At 44.9% G+C, this 21601-nt stretch overlaps 1 protein-coding gene across 1 annotated transcript in view; it reads right to left on the reverse strand.

The window, feature by feature from the left end:
• Positions 1 to 17448, reverse strand: part of RBM6 (RNA binding motif protein 6) — a 54135-nt gene extending 36687 nt beyond the window's left edge. Inside the window, exons 1-4 of the mRNA XM_010293426.1 lie at positions 17343 to 17448; positions 13950 to 15288; positions 13095 to 13184; positions 12056 to 12125 (exon numbers count right to left, since the gene is read on the reverse strand). Coding sequence (XP_010291728.1) covers positions 12056 to 12125; positions 13095 to 13184; positions 13950 to 15288; positions 17343 to 17386 — 1543 coding nt within the window. The 5' untranslated portion in view covers positions 17387 to 17448. The remainder of the gene's footprint in view (positions 1 to 12055; positions 12126 to 13094; positions 13185 to 13949; positions 15289 to 17342) is intronic.
• Positions 17449 to 21601: the final 4153 nt, after the last annotated feature.

Consider the following 21601-nt stretch of genomic DNA (forward strand, 5'->3'; position numbering starts at 1 on the left):
TTGGTATAGATGTTATTGCACGTGTAACAAGAGGATGTGGGAGCTTAAGTTTAGATGCAAGAAACTAGAGAGCCTTTACTTGTCTTGCTCCTTGGAAAGCTGTCATCTCAGTCAGTGGCAGAAGGGACCCACTGATTCAACTGCGTACTCCAGTTACCTGCGCTGAAATGTTACATCCCACAGTAAAGTGCAGGGTGAACACTACAGAAGCTAAGACCATCCTAAGAGTCATCCTTGATCTTGAAAGTAGCTCCAAGAACTGAAGCGCTGAGGAACAAACCTCAAGTCATAACCTCACTCCAGAACACTGCTTTCCAGATGATCATGGGCTACATGGGCAAACAGCGAGAGGAAAGGCTTCGTTCCCTCCTCCTGCTGCTCTTTTGGCTGGTTGGGAACGAGGGGAAAGCCAGTTCATGCGTGACTGTACCATTTTAGGCACCTAGCTGTCCTGGTGAAGAGCTTGTCTCCTCTCCTAAAGATGTGTATCTTAACACCAGTACCTTCAACCCAGGTACATATCTGGTTCCTATTGCTTCAGCTCCTCACCTTCCATGGGGAGGTAACTCCACCCACACTTCTTTCAGGCAAGGCATTCCAGTCTGCTGGAAAACAGCCCCCATCTCCCCTGAGCCTATGCCAAAGAACATTTGCTGCGCTCTCCAATTTTTCCTTCTCTGTTTCTTTACCCACTTTGTACTTAACCACATCAGGGACAAGGCCATACAAAACTATTTCATCATCACACCCTATGGATTTTTTAATTCTGGGAGCTCTTTGCACACTTGTCCTAACAACATAATCCTAACTGTAAACATTTGCTGGTATAACGAGACTCCACTTTGAATCTAGCTCCTTCTCCACCTCACATAGGAATTTATTCCCCTTCCCCACATTTTTTTTGTCAATACAATTTCGCTAGAGGGAAATTTATCAGTCTGGGTGCTTTTCAGCTCAGTGAAAGACGCGGGCCAGCAGCAGGCCATCTGTGGTGGAATGCAGCTAAAGCCATTTGATATTCTTACATGAAGTGGGCACCTGGAACTAGAGGTATGGTTTCAGCTGGCAGAACCAAATTCACCCAGCTGTTCCCATAGCAGCCATTCTCTGCAGTTCCAGCCACACTAAATCACACTTTGAAAATGAAGCAGCCCTCCTCTCTGCAGAAGAGAGCTGCTCTCCAGGAGCAGTGCTGCCCCTTGCTGGGAGGCTGTTTTGCATTCTGGGCAGACGCTACTTCACGGCACAGCATGCAGGCTCACACGGTACGTTTTAAAGTCTTATTCAAATCCAGAACTCTATAATAGAGTCACTTCTCTCTCTCCTGTTCAGAAAAGGGCTGCATGAATGATATTTGTCAGCCTGTAAAGCTCCTGATTCCCCTTCACAGAGAGGATTTTTGAAAGCTGCCGTGATCAGCAAGCCAGGATCAGAGTCCTATCTTATTTCCATGCCTATATGAAGTAGTGGGTCTCCTGACAGACAGAAAGCTAGATTGCAGAAGTTTTCGCTCTGTTTGCTCTACAGTGAGAGGCAGTTTACATCCCAGTCCTTGTGAAGTGAATGAGTGGTTTAGACATGGATTTAATCCAGCATGACACAACCAAGAGTGCAACGCTGAATGTTACACGTAAATACAAAAGCCGAGACGCTTGGAGGAACGTACGCTACAGGATGATTCCAAGCATTACACGGAGACAGCTAAGGGGAAGACCAGCACATTTCTCCTTGAGCACTTTCTTACCTCTGCCCTCCCCCACCAAACTGAACCCCGCTAATAAGCACAGCTGCAGTAACACATACAATGAGATCCAAAGCCAGAAACTGTGGCCCCGTATCCTGCCAAAAAGCAGCTTCAGGCCAGATGTTCAGCTCCTGTGGTCAGGTGGCAGAGGGACGCAGCGCTCCGCAATCCACTACGAGCTGTCCTTGCACAGACAGCGCCGAAGCAGTGATGCAAGACGACAGCAGCCCTGAGCCACTGCTCCGCTCCAAACTGCTGATGCAGATCCACGGGGGCTTGGCACTTTCCCCTGTCCCCAGATCCAGCCCTTTGCATAGATCTGACAAGCACACTCGGTACGTGAGAACTACAGAATAACATCAGCCTCAGGTGGTAATGACAGCCGTGCTCTGTCCCCCTGCCCCCAGCTCCACCAGAGCATCCTTCTGCTTTAGACCATGATGGAAAGGCCACTGAAATGGAGGCCTGTGGAACAACAGCACTGCTGCAGAGCACCTTCAAAATGCAGTGTTTGCTGATGCTTCCATGATCTGCAATAATCACGTTACCCAGAGCACAAGGCTTGAAACAAAACCAAGTGACTTGAGGCGGGTTCCTAAGGGGGAGCAGCTAGAGAGGCTCCTGCCACCAACTGTTGTGCCTCTTCCCTGCCTCCTCTGTAGGGCTGGTTCAGCTCTTTGTGTAGCAGCTGCTGAGCTTGCGTATTTTTATTTCCAAAGCTTTCACGCAGTTTGCCTGTCAGAACGCAGCAATTCAGCTGCCGTTACCAGAAGTGGAGCAGGGGATTTTGACAGAGGCATGGGACCAGGGACCTAATATCAGGAATTGGTTCAATAGGCATCCCAAGGTAAGCTGTCTTCCCCTGTGAACGAGAGCTCTTGGACACCCACTGGTATTCTTCAGCTCGTAATAGTAAAACCAAAGTGATCAAACCAGCAAAGCAAAATCACTGCTGAAGATGACAGCATGTGTTGGGTTTTTTTTTTTTGACTCAAGGTGTCCTAAATTCATATGCAATGTTTCACATGAAGATATAAAACCTGGTATCTTCTTAGTTTGATCTGTCGCTTGCTGATTAGTACAATACCACAGTTTCAGGATCCACAAGAAAGTAGAATGGAGTAAAAAAATGCTTTCTATTTTGGCAGAAGTATATGTCATCAACACAGATTCTCTGTCAAAAAGGAAATAAATCAGTATTTCCCCCCATGCAACCCCTGAGTATGCTACACCATAGTTACACTGTCCGAAGGAACTTTCCAACGGGAACAGTCCTCCAACACTTGAACTCATCCACATTTTGGCCCTAAGCACAACCATAAAGCGCACATGTCCTCATCTGCCCCCATGTTTTAGGTCCACTGTGTAAAAGGGCTTTTGTACCTTATTTTGTACTCCTACTCCTCAGCTGTGCAAGTCTATGGTACCAGAGCCTGTATACAGTGGGTGAAAGGCAAACACAAGGAGAGTGTGCACATAAAACCCAGAGGACTTCCGTTTTCCCTTAAGTGCTTCTCTGTATACACAATCCTTTAGGGATGTTCCCAAAGCATGTTCAGCTGTTTTCTACACTGAAAACGGGCAAGATCACTTAATACTTCAGAGTAAGAACATACTTAGAGCTCCAGGAAGCTGCTCTGCAAACATTTGAATAAGGAGCATTTTGCCTCTGAAACAGATGTGCTTTAGCGAAGTGAAATCTGACAACAAATAGCAGGTCCCTGTTAGCATGCCATGGTTTGGCTAAAAATCCTGAAAGCCTAACTTAGAGTTACTGTTCTTTGGCTTCAGATAAGAAGATCAAAGACTTGGGATTTAAAATAAGACTTGTTTCTCTACACACAGTTTCTACTGAACAACTGACACATAGTAATGTGTTACTTCATGATAGTTTGTTATGTCAAAGATCTAAATAAAGGAAAACCATAATGTTGTTCTGATAGAGGCTGTAAGCACTGTGAAGACTTCAAAAAAGACTCTCTGGATTTTTAAGAGGCCAAATGAAAAGATCATGTAACTACAGCAGCCCTGCCTGTGCCAAACCAAAGATACTTTTGGAAAGAGGGCATGATGGCAACATGACACAGGCATCCAATTCCAGAGGTGGTCCAGCTCCTTGATTCTAGGAACGAGCACGCAGTAAGTCACATTACTGCCCGCCCCTACAAGCTTAAGGCATTAGGTAACCTTATGTCCCTGGTGAACAGTCACCTGCCTTCTCAAAAACAGGTTCTACAAAACCCCTGTCTGCTGTGGTGCAATACGAAGATATTCTCCCTCCTCTGGCATGGAAGGTAAGAAGATGGTCTCCTATTAAAGTAACTCCATATAGCAGGTTGCCAAAAGACACTATGCTAAACTGAACAGCTGGGCCAGCTGCGAACACGGTAGAGGTCCCTGGATCTGGCAGGTGGGACCAAGCGGCCTAAGGGCAGAAGACGATGATGATGGAATCTCAATAGGCAGAGAGCTTCTCAACCATCCCAACACCACTTCACTTCTGTTTTTTCCTGTAGGATGAGACAGAACTACCACAGAGGAAAAGCATTTGCAGTTTTCGGCACTTTTAGGACTCAGAGATGGCACATTAAAGCAGAGCCATGGCCAGCCTGCTGAAGCAAGGATATTCTTGCTGCTTGCTCTCTCCAGAGACAGCATGGCAGAGCAGAGGGCAGCTGGGGAAATCCTCTACAGAGTTTCATCCAGGTTAGAGAACAAAGTTCTATTGCTTCAAAGGCAACTACGGTGTAACGTATGGAGTGAATACGAAGAACTTTCACATCCCTTGAAGGAACGGGCAATCTCACACACTGACCTTTGCACAGTTTGCGTAGTGGAGACAGGATTTTGCACACCGTTCTCAGAATCTGCTATTCCTTGGTTGATAGGAAGATCTACCTCATCTGTGGAAGACTTTGGCAATACGCTCATGACCCCATGCACAAGTTTTCTGTTTCCTCCAAGGAAAGATCAGATTTAGGTCATCCATACTGAAGAGTAAATACCTCACCACAAGAAACACAGAAAAACACCAGAAAACACAGGGCCTTCTCTGTATCTCTACACTATTATGGTGTACTAGTATTAGTGGGCATAATACACTCGATGCTTCCAGGAAGCCAGGAGCTCCTGAACATGCACAGCGGCGGCTGTATCTGTGCGTATGCAGTGAGTCCTGCCATTGCAGTGAGGCTGGGCGACAGCACAGTGCCTTCCGCGGCGAGCGGAGAAAATAAAGCCGTCCGCGCAGTCTGGAACCTTGGAGGGCACCCCCGCAGCGCAGCGGGCAACGGCGGCAAGCTATCTATGCTAGCGCAAGCTCAGAAGCCAAAACCAAGAGCTCTCTCAATACCAGCTGGTGGATTCTCAGCATCCATAAACTTGTCAGATCTCTTTACTGCATAGATAAATTGGTCTTCAGAGCTACTAAAGCTGAAGAGTTGTACCAGAAAAGCTTGCTGTTGAATACTAAACACAACAATCTGCAACAAGCCATATGCCCAATTCCTTTCAATGGCTGAGCATTTGCAAGCCACACCTGGCTGCAGGGAAAAGGCCTGCCACTTTATACCGTCCCTCTGTATAAAAAAAATAGACTCTTACGCACTCACTCATGACAGCGCTGCACAAGAGAACGGCACTGAAACCAAAAGATGTAACACACAGCTATATTCTGAAAGGTAGAGCACTACAGTCCATCCTCCTCCCTCCATCCAGGAGGACAAGACCCAGAAAGGACCTGCCTGAGACGCCCTCAACGACGGACACAGGCAGCCCTGTAAACTACAGTGGTCAGAGCCCCAAATGGCTGTCAACCCTTCTTGGCCCAGAAGGATGACACACCAGCATAGTGGGAGAAGGGAAAAAACCCACAACGTTAAGATCTTACACACCATATGCAGCTTTATTAAAGACAAAGTATTACATTATGTTTGTACAGAAACCTGGAATCCAAGGAAGACGGGGCCATCACAAAACTCCATGACAAGACTGGAAGCTGCATACCTGGGAAGATGTTGCAGACAGCAACTTGGCTTTAAAGTGCTGCTAATATGAACCTGATCTCCAGGATATATGATCTGTCATTTAGCACAAATGACTCAGAAAAGCAATCAATACAATAGTGTCAGCAGCGTGAAAAGCCTTGAAGTTTTGCGCTGGAGATGCAAAAAGGGTGAGCACATTTGTAAAAATGGTCACAGAGAGGATTCTGCACGTCAAAAAGGCTGTGAGCATGTTTTACGGGTGAATGTATTTGTTGCTTTTTCTGTTGAACAGGCCTTATAATCCTGAACCAAGGTTGATCACTATCACAAACACTGACTTAAAACAGATTTGTTGTTCCTATTTCCTAAGCCACCACATCACAGAGGAGGAGAGATGGGCAAGAATGCCTTTTGCTTCCAAGAGACAATGCACTACTGCCCTGAAATCAAGCAAGACTAGCCAAAAGCCTACCGCCCACACAGCTGGGAAAACTAGCAAGGAGTGGTATTGATGACCACGGACTAATTCCAATTAAGTGCTTTTTTAGTCCTCACCAGGCTATTCTGGCTACAAACAAGAATCAATTGCTTCATGCAGATCAGTGCTGAAGATATTTGCCCGGGTTCTGAAAGGTGAGACCCTCCAGGCTGAAGAACTCTGCTGATGAGCAGGTGATCTGGTCGTGCCTCAGGAGGAAACTCCATGTGTGCTACAGCATCTTGTAAGCTCATGGATGATCACTTCAGCTCTCAGCAAGTGCCTGAGATCAGCGTGCCCTTATCTGTGACTGATGCAGTAGAGTGGGCCACACAATCTTCACTGTGCAAAGCACTAAACACAGCAACAGGAGATTATTCTTCCTGTGGTACATTAGCACCAGCCTTGACGGTGAGCCAAGTTGTCTTCTGTATAATTAGCACAACAGGCAAGATGTACCTCTGTGCCACAGCGTGTATTAGAGACATCTCACATGAACCCACAGCATGTTCTTTGTACCAAACCAAAGAATGTAAGTCCTTGTGGGACCTACTCCTAATCAAACTCCATAGGGTTGGTGCCAAGCTCTCTTCGTGAGGAAGCCTCTAGATAGCCACAAATCCACCCCTTGGAGGGGTTTCCCCAAGGGCACTGTATCACTCCTGCAATGAAACAAAAGGTCTCAGTTTAGCACAGTTCTGCTGCACACCCCCAGAAACATGTCCCCCCTGCAGTGCAGAGCAGCTGCTCAGCTTCCCAACCCTACCCAAGGCTGGAGCTGCAGCATGATGGCACCTGTGGCATGCAGGGGCTGGGGGCAAGGGCAGTATTTCACCAGCACTTCAGAGCTCCAAGAGCGTCACTAGCCCAAACCTCACCATGTGCAGCTGCAGTGAAGGAGCTAAGACTCAGTTATATGTGGGCCAGAGAAATGCACAGCCATGCCTGCTGCAACAGGAGCGCTGCTTTAAGGGACAGGACATCTCACTGCCTTGGGATGCATTCCAGCCATGGAAAATGGAGGGCTTATCCCCAGTATAGAGAGGTGCACCACTCAAAAATCTGTACCAATTTTTCCATCATGAATTGTAAATTTCCAGACCTTACATTATGAGTTTTAGCAAAATGCAACACTAAAGAATACAATTTTAAATTTCAGAGCCTTCTTGAAATATTCCTGAAATCAATGATTCACTGTTTTGGTATACAGGATAGACTGCACTTGGAAGGAAAAAAAAAAAAAGTACCTTTTAAAGGTTTATCTAAGGGACTTATTAATATTTAACAGGGCACCAGTGTGGCAGAGCTTAGTGAGAACAAGCAAGATAATCCAGTTTCTTCTCAGACTTGGCCAAGGCAGTTTGTTAAGTTTAACAAAGGGAGGAATAAAGAGGGCAGTTCCAAGCACCACATAAGGGCCAGGTCTGGAGAAATGAAGCAAAAAATAAATGCTAGTGCAAAAACGTGACTAAGCAAGCAATAAAGTACGTTTAGTGCCAATAGTACTTGCAAAAAAAAAAAACCTTTTCAAACCTGAGCAGGCAGCTGCCATGAAGTAGCTGCTAGGTTAGCCACATTTTTATCCTGCATGTACCTCCACCAGAGGAAGCTGCCTGTCCTTTAGCATCAGCCACCATGTGGACATCCCTCCGGCCCCAAGCACTACTGCTGCTCAGAGAGCTCCTCCCTGCTCCCGTCACTCCCTTTCCATGGCTGCTTTGCTCCCCAGGGGTACAGCATGGCGTTCTCACATCCCCACCCAGGTTCAAAAGTGAGCATTCAGAAGAGTCAGAGGAGGGTTAACAAACGGAAATCTCCCGATTTCTGGAGTGCTGCACTAATTTAGAGGGTACATAAAGGGGCTGGAGCAGACCTCACTGCTCCATCTGACTGCAATCCAGCTCACCTGGTCCCTCCAGGTCCACTTCACAGAGCTCCTCTCTGCACACGCTGCTCTCCATCTCAGTGTGTCCATTCTCCACCAGGCTCTCCAGCTCAGCAAAAACTCCTCTCGGTTCCCCAGATGGGCTTGTAGAGTCAGCTAGAAAAGCCTGATGGGCTGCCAGCAATTTCTCGGGCTTGCTTTCCCTGAACAGCTTTTCCCAACTGCTAGTACCAAATCTAACACGAATCCTGGTTGGAAAACACATGTTTCAAGCTTGTCCCACCGCAGACTGCATCCAGGAGAACAACTTGAACAGAAGGCTCAGAGTACGCTTCATGTTTTCACTTTGACATTATTGCAGCATCTTTTAAGGGTGAACAACTCATCATAAGCAGCCCTTTAAGATAAAGATAGCTCCACGTGCTCTCTTCTCCAGGGCATACACGTGTGTTCAGGCAAAGAGTTCTGTGCACATCAGACACTCAAGATGATCTCTCAGACTTTGCTTATGTTTGACATTAGTCAGGAAAGTAGAAATAAAGCTTGATGAGAATAAGGCAGGAGATAAGCTTAAAAAATGATCAAAATCAAAACCAGGACAAGATGTGTGCGTGTTAGATTCCTCGAAGGTCAAAAGGTATCGGTTTCAAGTTCCTGGCCATCAGCACCAACGCAAGCGCACAGACAGTAACAGGAGAATGACAGACACCAAGCCACAAGTAGCCTGGTGCTGTTACACACTGCACTAACAGCTCCACAGAAGGAAGCCCCCGACACTGTAAGGCCACATGAAAGCCTTGACCCCAGGGAGCAAGGACAAGTACCTTCAGATGTGACAGGGGCCGCTCACAAGCTGTCACTGAAAACCCCTTCTCAGAGAGCTGCTGACAAGTCCCCACCGCAGGTATCTACTGAAGCAGCAGTACATCTGCGGCGCTGCCTCCGCGTGGGGAGGTATTGCAGACTAAAGCAGTTGATGGTCTTTGAGACGGTTCCACTATCACCTCAGGGCTTATTCTTTGTAATGATTAATTGAACAGACATGATCAAACACACTTGAAAAGGCAAGCTGAAAGATAAGCCAACAATCTAATAGGGTTATTTCTGCCAAGGCTTACACGTTACGTTGGAAGAAGCCCTCTTTCCCTCACGAATGGGTTTGGTACTTTCAGTCTGAACATACAGGCATCAATTCAAAAATCTAACTGATGGAAATTGTAAGTTAATGTTGCATAGGGTAATACTACGAAGTCTGACTTTGATATTTTATCCTTGTCCGTAAATATCTGCCCTTTTGATTTAAACAAAATTACTATGCCACTTCTTGGGGTCTCTCCTTTCACTACCTTGTTGAAAATCTAGACGCTGTTTCAGTCTGTGGGCATCACAGACAAAATAATCTAAAGAATAAACAGCTTGAATGCGTACCAAAATCACACCAGGTATATTAAGAACAGTGTTTCATGCTCAGCACAACCTTCAGTGAAAATATGCTTCCCTTAGCACATACGCAGCGTGTAGAAAGAAAGGGCTTTATAAAAAGAAGTTGAGCTGCTTTTTCCAAGAAAAACCAACCCTATATTTTCCCCCAAAACAGAAAGAGTCTTATGAAACATCATACAGTGGAATCATCATGTTGAAGCTGCTGAGATAAGCTTTATGATAAGTGTTATCTTTTTGTGAAACTGATCCGAACCTCACTTATTTCGAGTTAATGGCATGCTATTTGTTATGGCTGTTATTGTTCTCCAACAGCTGCAGGCATTCTTCTCTCACACACACTCAACATGCATACTCATGATTAATGTTATTTTTAACATTTCTGGACAGCACTCAAAAATATATAACCCACTCAGACAGGCTTAGCACGCACTCTTCTGAGCCAGGCTGCCGTCATCCCATTGAGCTGATACAGCAACGCAGCCAGCGAGCCCAGGTATATCGGAGAGCCATTAGTAATCCAGCAAGTTTGCTTTTAATTCTTATGAATATTTACATACACACCCCATCCTAAAAGCATTGTTTAGGCCATGACTGGCCTCTAGTTTCAAACAGGCTTAGCTTTTCTGAAGTTAGCATGAATTCGATTTCACACACTTCTCTATAGGATGACCTAATGTGAAAAGCTGGATTAAATTTACTACAGCTTCTAGTTACACAATTTCTAGAAGAAGTTTTCACAATTCAGGAAGCTTTTATTGTCCTAGACATATCCATCTTGTGTAACAAGGATGAGAAAGCTGCTTAAATTAGCAGCTGCATTTGCAGCCTCAGGCCATAATGCAAAGCAAAGTCTTTGGAGTATCCACGCAACCTAGAATAATGCTACACTGCTTAAATTACTGACGTTGACTGCACAGGGTTAAAAAGCAGCTTTAAATAGCTCACAAAATATGAGCTAATTTTAACTTCATTCTTTCCCTCCCCACAACTGCCAGAAAAACTTGGGAGGCGGGGGGGGAACCACCACTTTGCAGCTGAGGAGACAGACTGAAACAGAATGCCACTTTTAGAGAGACAACAGGAAACAGCAACCTTCACGTTACATGTGACCACCAGCAGGTACTAGGGCCTCCACACTTAAGTTCAGACACTATCTCATCCTGAGTAGCCTTTGGAATGGGGAATGGGAAGGAGGAGACAACAGTTTCCTAACGAGGGCAGTAAGTCCTAATAATATACACAAGAGACTTAGGAAGATATTCCCAGTTCAAGTTGATTTATTACTGAAAAGTTGTAAGTTTCAGGAAAAAAAAAACAAAACACTGACAAAGCACACCAGCACAGGCAAAAAATGAGTATGTTGCAATTATTGGGTTGTGGTCAGTGTTGTGTGGGTGACAATAGCCATGCTGTGCTACGCTTAGAAAAGAGGAAAGGGAGCAAGAAAGACTGACTGTGCCCCTTAAGCCCTGCTTGTTGGGCCAGACCAGATTATGTGACACAGGGGTGTTCTTTAGTTCAAAGGTTCACGAGAAGGTTATGAAATTTCCTTTGACAGCTTCCAGAAACAAAAATGTACTTGAGAAACACCCAGCTGCCCCATTTCTCTCCCCAGCTACTAAACACATAAGGAAGCCTTTATCTAATGTATTGACACCAAGAATTCCAGCTGCTTCACCATACTGGTAATAAGAAAAAAGAAAAAGCACTGATGAAGGTAGAAGCCTCTGCTTTCCCAGGTTTAAAAAAACAGTAAAATACCAGTTTCCAGCTACTTCCTACTAGTATTATCCAAACCAATCCCCAGGACTCACCCTGCATTTCCTACCATCGCACCTCTTTGTTCCAGCACAACTTTCTCACAAAGCAGCCTTGTAAAATATTTCTTTCTTCAGAATCCTAAACATACTGATCAGAAGTACAGCAAAACTTCATTCTTTGGATGAGGAAGAGCATCCAGATCCAGTATTTGGATATTTGCTTATAAAACTTAACTTTTTCTTTTTTTAACCTGTCTTCATATCTAAGAACAGTTTCATGTTACTGAGGGAGAAATGTTAGGATGTATCAGGTTTCATGAGGACACCATTTGTGCAGGACATGTTCCACAGTAAGACCATCTCAGAAACAAGATGTAGAACAATCTAAAAGGATTTAATAATAATTTTATAAAAATTTATTGGGGAATTAACCTGCTGTCCCATGTCAGTATTGGCTTTAATCTTGATGGCTATTTGAACAGCCTTATTGTTTTTCCTGCTGCTTCTACATCTATCTAGAGGTGCCAGGACACATGCTTTACCTCTGAAGCAGCAGTGAGCACAGCCATCAGTTTTGAAGACAAGAGGACAAGCTACAAAACTCAGTGGGCATTCGTATTCAAAAATACCTGTAATTATGGCACCAAAGACTTTAACAAAACTGCTTAAGTGACCATTGGTGTGAAAAATACCGTTTTGTATTGAAAACAAAACAATTGCATTTTCTTGAAACCAGAAGCACTGGAAAAACATTCTCACCTGAACTGTAATCTTTCAGTCGCAAGTCCTTCACAGGTGTCCCATCAGGCCCTCGGAAAGCATTAAGAATCTACAGGAAAACCAAGATCCACTTCAGTCTCCAAAAATCAAACCTCGGAAAGTGAAGCACTTGCTAACGTACATTTCTCTCTCCCCAAGACTTCTTTTCTTCCTAGGTTAACTCTGTTATAAATTGACACGTTTTCCTAGTTAAGTTCCAGCAGTACCCGAGTATTAAGTTTTGGGAAGTATTTTTGGGTTTTGTTTAAATTAGCAAGCACCATTTACACCCCAATTCAACTGCACTAAGGTTTATCACGCTGGTTCACCAGACAGTTCACCTCTGATCCTTATTTAAGGTCAGAGATGTCTCACTGCCTTTAAGAAAAATCAAGAGACATGGAGTGACTGTTCTGAGTCTTATCATCCTCTGATGGACACAGTTTCTTTCATGAGTTCTCCAGTATCAAGCCTCAGAAGCTCTGATCATCATAGCTAACCCTAGCAAAAACTGTTGCGTGTAGGAGTTCTTATATCTGGGTCTGCCACCAAAAAAACCCATCCTAATTCAAAGTGGAAGCATTTGGAGCCTAGATTATTTTTTGGTTTTTTACTAAAATCAGCAGTAGCAGCAGACATCTTTTCCATCTTTATAAGATCTCATTTAAGCAATTTCAAATAACTGAGAATGAACAAGTTCACTTAGACACGTGTCTTCTGAGCCCAAAATATAACAACAAAGTAATAACAATGTCTGGTATATATAAAACAATGCTCAAGTAAGGCATGTTAAACAGAGTCTGGAGTCAAGGCTTTTAGCCACCAACACCCCACATGTGACTGCAAAAAAACTCATCACTTCCAGACCCGCCCCCAAAACCCAGAATAATCAGATTAAAAAAATAACATTGCAATCACATCTAAACCTGGATTTTCCCTGGGGAAAATGACAGACCATCTGCACTACATTAACCAGGCTTAAAAATGGTACATTTAGAAACCCCTGATAGAAGTTTTTGGATGAAAAAATCCCACTTACATCATCCTTTGTGGCAGTTTCAGGCACTCCTCCTAGCCGAATGAGCTTGCTTGGCTTCACATACTTGGGACAGGTCCGGTAATCTTGGTCCTTGAGTTTACACAATCAAGATGGTTTTTACAAATGAGAGACGCTAGCTCACAGGATACACAAACAGTAACAAAAAAAAGCAGGGTATAATTCAAAGGCAAAGGCCCATAAGCAGACTGGCTCAAATCTTTAACCACTGCACGGTTTAAGACTCAGAGAGCCCTGGAGGACTTGTATTACTAGCTTCATATGCTCACTGAGCTGTACAATGAGATCTAGGTCCAGCAAAATCACCTCTCTGCTTTCCAGCAGCAGGAGATTCAAATGCAATAGTAATTATTAACTCAGTAGTTACCATTACACTCAAATTTCAAAGTTGACTCTGAAGGAAAACAGAGCATGCGTGAGAACAGCTGTGCTGTTTTTTCTACACAGGTCCACCCAAGCCAGTCCCTTCTCTCTGGTAGCGCTCATAAAGCAACGCCCAGGAGAAAATAACAAAATAAGTTCTTCTATATACTACTTCCCCCCAATACCCTCCCTCTGCCCAGCCATTTTCAACTTGGGGGCTTTCTGAAGCAGATCTGATTCTATGTATTTAGCAATTCTCAATTGCTAAATTGCATTTCTCTTGAGAAGAAAGTATTTGAGTTAGAAAGGGTGCCCATTAAAACAACCTGGAGCATGAGGATGATCTCAGAGAAGGACAGTGAATTAGGAGAGAACTGAAGTGATGTGATATGAACGGAAGACTCCTTCCCAGCTCCTTCCATTCTTTGGACCAACACACGTTTAACAGAAACATCAATTGACAAAACCACCTACCTGAAGGCTCTTATAGGGCCTAGAATCTTTGCTGGGTTTTCCTTCTGAAAAGGACTTGCCATGTTCGTAATCAAACATCTGATTCCCTGGCAGCCGGTGATCCACATCGCGATACTCAATGTTTCGGTAGTCAGTATCTTGCCTTCCAAGGAAATCCAGGCCACCTTCACCCTTTAACCCAAGATCAGAATCGGATCTTTGCTGCTCCCCCCCAGAAAGCTGCTGCTGTTGCTGCTTGTTAGCAAAGGTCTGAGGTTGCTCCTCTTGGTCCTGAAGAGTTGGAAGAGGTCCACGGCTATTTTGGAAATTGTGTGAAGTGTCGTCTTCAAGAGCCAATCCGAGTGATTCCTCTTCTCTGGCTGGTGCTTCTGAATGTTGAAATTCTCCTTTTTGGCTACCAAAGGGAGTTCTATCTAGACCAAGTGCAGACTCCTCTCTCTTGCTGGCGTTTAAACCAGAGCCCTCTCTTTCTGCTAAAGGTACAGTAGATTGGTTGCGCCTAAAATCTACAAGGCTTTGATCCACAGGAGGCATTTCCCTATCTGAAAAGTCCATAGGAGGAGCCACATCTCTGCTCCTAAAATCCTGATCAGACCGGGACCTGTGTCTATTTCTGAAGTCTGACGATGGTGCATTTCTGTTTCTGAAGTCCAAATCAGAGGTGCCCACACCCCTGAAGTCCAAATCAGGTACATCCCTATTTCTGAAGTCTGAATAGGAATGCTCTCTGCCCCTGTAGTCTAACTCAGGCACATCTCTTGCCCTAAAGTCCGAATGAGATCCATCTCGACCTCTGAAGTCTAGATCAAAAGACCCTCTTCCCCTGAAGTCTGATGGAGGTTCATCTCTGCCCCTGTAATCCATATTATGTGCTTCCCTATCCCTGTAGTTCATACGGAACGTCTCCCTGTTCCTGTAGTCCACTGAAGGAACGTCCCCACCCCTGAAGTCCATAGGTGGCCCTTCTCTCTCCCTAAAGTCTCCTGAGTACATATCCCTGCCCCTATACTCAGAAGAGGGTGGCTCCCTACCTCTGAAATCCATCTGAGACTCATCTCTGCCCTGGAAGTCAGATGGTGGGAAATCTCTGCCCCTGAAATCATGGTGCCCCTCCCCACCTCTGAAGTCACTACGTGGTCCATCTCTAGCTCCAAAGCTGAAAGAAGGTTCCTCTCTGTTGGCAAACTGAGGATTGAGGAGGCCTGTGAGTGCCTGGATATCAAAAGGAAGTGATTCTCTGCCAGAGAAGTTGCCAGAGTGTCTTTCTTGAGCAAGACTATCAAGGGAAGGAGGATATTCCCTGTTCCACCCGGGAGCAAACCTTTCTTCTTGGCTCCCACTGTAGAAATAAAGACAGTATTATTCATAACGTGCTTAGAGTCTGAAATCTACACAGCAGCACATTCTTCTCTAAACTTTTATAGAGTTGTGTAACAGTCTAAGATCCGCAGAAGATATTGATGTTTGGCAGTTTAAGATGAGGCAGCATACGACAGATGTGAGAAAGTAAACTTGGGTGCTCCCATTTCAGCACAATTTCCAGAAGCACTCAACAGGGAATACCTGCAATATTAATGGGTTAATGATGGTAGCAATCCACATAGTCCTGCACTGCACACAGGTCTGCAGGTGTTCAAGGTTCCACGAGCTGGTGTGTTTGTTCATTAGCACCACCAGCACACGCCTGTGAGGAACCACTTGAGCTTAAGCTCTCCGGGCACTATTACAAACAGCTAACTTAACACGTCATCCTGAGGCACATGAAAGTAGAGGTTACCAAACATGCTCTATTAACATATTACAGAGACTCATTGATGCTTCCTTGTGCTGGAGTCTAAACTCTTAAAATGCTGAAAGCCATCAGTTCAGACTCTGAGGATGCCTCACAGGAATATGCCAACAATCAACACTCAAGATGATCCTGTGCTCGTGCCTCCAGACTGGCTGTCTTACACCGAGTTTACAACACTATAGCTATGAGCTCTCCTGACATCTGCATAAAACCGCTCAGCAAGAGGTTTCCTCTTATGACAGTTTTGCAAAACTCAGTGAGGGTTTTTTTGAGATGGCGCTACCTGATTTTTCATCTAAGCGAGGCTCGAATACATTTATTGAAAATAGAATAATAAAAATACCAACACATTTTAAAAAAACACCAAATGCTACCCAAATCAGTGGACATTTCCTTAGCAACAACAGCAAGTCATGTTCTTCTTTGAGTTTCACTACAGAATCACTCCCCAACAGAATGCAAGGTGACATCTGCCCAGTTAATCGAACCATAATCAGCGTTCCTAAGCTACATGCCCCTGTTTCACCACCATATAGAAGAGCAACTAAAATTTGGTTCAAGGTTAGAATTCCCCACCCAATACACTAAAGAATGATGCCAATAAAATCCACCTAAAAATCAGCAGAACAGCACTACCGATTTCATCACAGAACACAATCATGCTCCTATCAATATTGTTAAGACGCGTTCTTGTTCTGGAGGATACTGTTTTTTGTAGCTCAAATGTCATCAGCTTCCTCAAGACATTACAGTTGGGCAATTATTTGAAGTATCCTTACTGCAGAAGCCTACAGTATGCCATGAGGAAGTACCTTAATCACGCTGATATTCGAGTAACTGAGGTGGACATGTGAGCAAAGGATGAACAAATTATGCACAACAGAGGAAAAACCCTAGCTTTTGGTGCCTCTTATTTTTTTTTTTTTTTTTTTTTTTTTTTTTTTTTTTTTTTTTTTTTACCCAGAGCCCTCTTGCAAGCACAGGGCCTAGTAACAACCAGAGGAATACAAACTAAGATAGATATGCTGTGCAGGTCCAGTTGCATACGAATCTTTAAAACAGTTCCAGTGACATTCAAAAACGTCTTAAGAAGGATATATGGTCTACTTAACCTCATGGAGAGAGCTAAACTCTCAAAGTTTTCATAAAATCCTGTGTGCAATGAAAGTGCCAGTACTTCTGAACTTAAGGCAAGCACCATGGTTGAAGAGAATCAACATCACACTGTTAAGCATTTATCTTCTAGGTCTTAACAGTGCATAGCACCAAAACCCACATGGCATATCATCACCTTAGCTGACAACAGCTAAAATAAGTATCGCTGTAAAAGGTGGTGCGGAGAAGGAACAGAAATACTAAAAGCAGCTGTTGTTTAAAAAAAAAAAAAAATGAAATGAAAAAACTTCACATTTCTATGTAGAAAGTTGCACTTAACTTGCCTATTCTTTGGCAATCACACCTAGCTCCACACAGACCTCAGAACTTTTACCAAAACAGTCTGCTGACGGGAGGATGTGCAGAAATACTGACAAACAAAAAGTTCCTATGGCTTACTGTATTTAACAACATTGCTGAAACAAACTATATATTCAAATGCTTACCGAAAAGACCCCATTCTGTTGCCTTGTCGATGGTCTCCCCACATTTTGATCTGTCTGCGAGGCTTCCAGATATGGATAATTCGCTCTAAGAACACCAAGACAGCAGAACCTGTTGAACAAATAACATGACAATAAGACACAAGGCAAAGAATACATACCACGTAAGAAAAACACTGCTGGTTAGGAGGAGGAGTGTGCAGAACAGCTGATCAGGATCCACAAATATACAAGACCACACTCAGGCATGTATTAATTAAATTGTTGCATTTCTCCACGTTCAGATTTGCAAGTGTCAAATGACTGCTGAAATCAAACTGTCAATATGGGTGGGCAAACAATTTGACATCTGCTTTGATTAACATAAAGCTTTCCAACATACTGTGCTGTCTGACACTATGCGGAGTGCAGCTAGAAATGTGAGAACACCACAGTCTATCAACAACGAGGACCGTTGCCGAACAACGTTTACAATTAACGTTTAATCCAAACTATTTTTGCCTCGGAAATGATTGGTTTACTATTGGTCTATTATGCTTACTCTGCCCTCAAAAGTATGTAGATAACAGAGTAGGTTTTGCCAATAAATCATGCCAGGCACTGCTCTCCAACACTGCCCTCATCAAGCTGAGTGCCACAAATAACGCTTGCCTCTACAGCGATCTAAAATTTCATCCACTTCCTCCCACCAGCAGAGAAGGTGAGGATTTCCTGGTGATTGCCAAAGCCAGGACTTGAAATGGGAAGTGCTTCTGTCTTTCCCAAAAATAGGTTGCAGCAGAGCACAGAGCAAAATGAGGTAGCTAGCAACCCCATGGTCTCAACCCTGCTCTGGATAATTCGGTTGCAGTGGTTCAGGAGGGCTGTCGTGCCACCAGACCAAGGTTAGCAGGCCTGGGGCTCGCATGCTTCTACAACGCGACTTAAAAGGAGTATTAAACTAACGGCAGTGGTTAGGTGGAACAGCAGATAGTACGGACAGTTACCGCCAGGCCTGGCTAGCATGGCTAGTGTCAAAGAAAAGCACACAAGATCCTGTTCCTTCTCACTTCCAAAGGCCGGCGCTGCCGTACGGGCGACAGGTCGAAAGAGCAGGTTACGACAGACGTTACGCTGCTGCCAGCGGCTACCTGTGCCAAGGAGCTAACGGGAGCTGCCCTGCCAAGAGGGAGTACCCACTCCTGCCGGGGTCCATCCCCAGCCAGCAAACGCTCACCTGGGAGCCGGGGACGGCAGGGCCCGGCACACCTCAGTACACAAGGGTGTGATGGCTGATGAAGGCAGCCTGTACAACCACCGCTGAGCCATCCACCGTAACGCCGTTTCTAAAGAAACAGGTTCATTCAATAGGCCACTCAAGGCCAAGAGCACCGGTCTGCTTGCGTTTTACATGGCTCTCGAGGCGATAAGCACCTCCCTGGACCCAAAGTTCTCCTCCACAAGCTCTATCTTTTTTTTTTTTTTTTTTTTCCCCCTCTTTCTCAGAGGTGAATATAAGAGAACTGACACTTGCACCCTCCACGGAGAGGACTGGCAAACAGAGATGGTTATGGCACTCATCATTTCATCTGGCTGTCATCTATGATCTTTTGCAGCCTGTAGACCTGGTGTTTCTTGTTCTTCCCTGTTGGATTTCCTCCCCAACTCCAGTCAACAAGGTTACCGATGCTTAAAGAACAAAACCTTTGCCATCTGGGAACTATTTGGACATAACATTCAAATTATCAGACAGGGGGAAAAAATACCGTCAGATCGATATCAGACCTAGCATAGATCAGCTGACCCACACAGCAACATCCATGAGCATGAGGTTGTGGTTCAGTAACACAGGCAGCAACACTGGCTCCGACAGTCCCCTGCTCAGCCTGATGCAATTTGCTCCCTCCGCTCGGCCTTTGGCAATGTGCAATGTGGTAGTTGCACCAGCTTGTGCTTTTCCGGGTCTGCACCACGGATGACCCTCCGAAAAGAGTTATATTTAACTCAGGTCATTTCAGCGATACGGTTAACTACACAGCCCCACAAAGCAAGGTAACAGCAAACTGCAGGGCAGGGACAGAAACTTCCTAGACTGGCTGCCACCAACGCCAAGATCTCCTGAAGGTACACGCTGCTACAACTGCTCCAGAAGAGGCACACTGTGATGAGATGCTCTCAGGATTTACCCACCAGGTAACTGCCAGCTCAGCCTCCATCTCCCTGCTTGCAGACAGATGCTGGGTGACAGGGACAGTGTGAGTAAGGCTGTATGCCAAAGACACACCAACAGAGCCCGGGGCTGGGGCCAGTCCAACAACAAAGCACGGCAAAAATCCACCCTCAAATGCTAGGAATTGTGCACCAATTAGTTTTGCCATAGTTCGGTCACAACCTGAAGCTCTGAAGGAGACGGCAACAAAGGACGTTTCAGAGTGACACGGTAACGCAGCCACAGAACGCACTCAGAGAGACCAAATTTAGAGTTCTTTTAAGACAATAATTAACTGTTACAATTATACTGAATATTCAGGAGGGCCGATATGCATCCTGAAAGTACACTTTATATTTCCCTCCTCCTCTCCCAGCTGGCTCTATTTTCTGGTGCCAAAGCCTCGGCTCCAGTGGAGACACAGAAGGTGAGTCTCAAGCTCATTTGTGGTCTTAGTTCTTCCAATGACCAGTGGTCCCACAGCCCTCTCAGCAGACAGGAGAGACTGATGGAGCTCCAGATGCTCCCTGGCAATTACAACCAAGGACTTCCTCAGGACCGTGCCCCTGCTCTCCCCAGCACACCCCCAGACAGCCCAGCGCCTGGCACAGCTGCTCAGGGGACGTTCCTAGTTATGCTTCCCAAATGCACGTGCCAAGTCCAATGGCAGACTCTTTTGGATCCCTTATTTCAATTTACATCATACTATAGTGAAATAATGGCACTATATATCAGAAGCATGCAAGTGAGCCAGACCAAGCAGCCGGCCTTCCTAAGGAATAATTAAAAGATTTCTGGCAAGGGGCAGAGTGAGAAATGCCAGCACAGTCCTCAAGCATCTCCCCACTGACTTACACCCAACTTTGCACCTTGTTTTCCATTCTGGGGGGGAAGAGAAGAAATTGGTGACAGATTAGCCAAGGTGAAGTTTCAAAGAGATGCTATTTTCAGAAAAATACCAGATATGCACAACTTCTCTACAAACAGATTTTGCCATGGCTGACAGACTTGATATTTATAGAACATGAGGAAATCAAACGCATAACTACACACAAGACTAAGCTCAAAGAACAGAGGAAGTCATTTGCTGCAGAACAACTTTCTGCTCCCAGTAAAGTTTTTGTAAGGCTGAAGAAAGCAAAAAGCCTCTGTAAAATTCAAGTACTACAGGAGGCACAGAAGAAAATGTTTCCGCAAGCTACAGAAACTGCAAGTAGACAAGAAAGCCTGTTATTTCCAACGTTAAAGTTGAAGATATCTAATCCAGAAGTGAAGAAATATCAAAACCAGGTCACTAAAGTTTGAAAGAGAAGGGTGAGAGAACCATTTCAGCTCTTCCGGGTGTCAGGCTGAAGGTTTTCATTTTAAAACAAAAAGGGATGTGTGTGCTTTTTCAGTTGTATGATGCTTTTAAAAACATGTATTAGAAATAATCAAGTGAATTTCTAAACCCTGACCCCCATCACTATCCTGACCTTGCCAGTCCCAAAGGACTCCACAGATGCATTCCCAACTAGGGAGTGTTGGGAGAGACTTTCACACCACCAACACCCTGCTGGGATAGAAAAGAGGATCGCACCTTCAAGTAGTATTTCCAAAATTAATGCCACACACCAGCAACAACATCAAACTCTTGTGGTACCTATTATTTTAAAAAATAAAACATGAGAACCACTACTGCGTTACCCGGCCTTCAGCAGCCTCCAGCACAAGCAGGGACACATCTTGCCCCAACCTAAGCCTTTATTTACAGTCGAAAACCCCATTCAGGCCATCAGTGAGCCTCGCTATCAGCTAATACATCCCCAGCGACAGCCCCGATCACGCTTCTCTGCATCCCCGTATGAATCCAAACCACTTTTTGTCCTTCCCTTTTAAAAACAAAAGTGTTCTGAGATGCTTTCCACAGAAACACATACAACAGGGTGTGACAGAAGCCCTAATTTTGACCAGGGCCTCAGAATAACACAGTGATATCCAGAAACACCACAACCACCGACAGCGGGCCTCAACGCTTGGCACAGCCGTGCGGGACACACCGTGGTACTCCCGCACCGGGGACCGGGCTGCCCAA

Source organism: Phaethon lepturus, unplaced genomic scaffold, assembly GCF_000687285.1.
Source record: "Phaethon lepturus isolate BGI_N335 unplaced genomic scaffold, ASM68728v1 scaffold8378, whole genome shotgun sequence".
In the NCBI taxonomy this organism is placed as follows: domain Eukaryota; kingdom Metazoa; phylum Chordata; class Aves; order Phaethontiformes; family Phaethontidae; genus Phaethon; species Phaethon lepturus.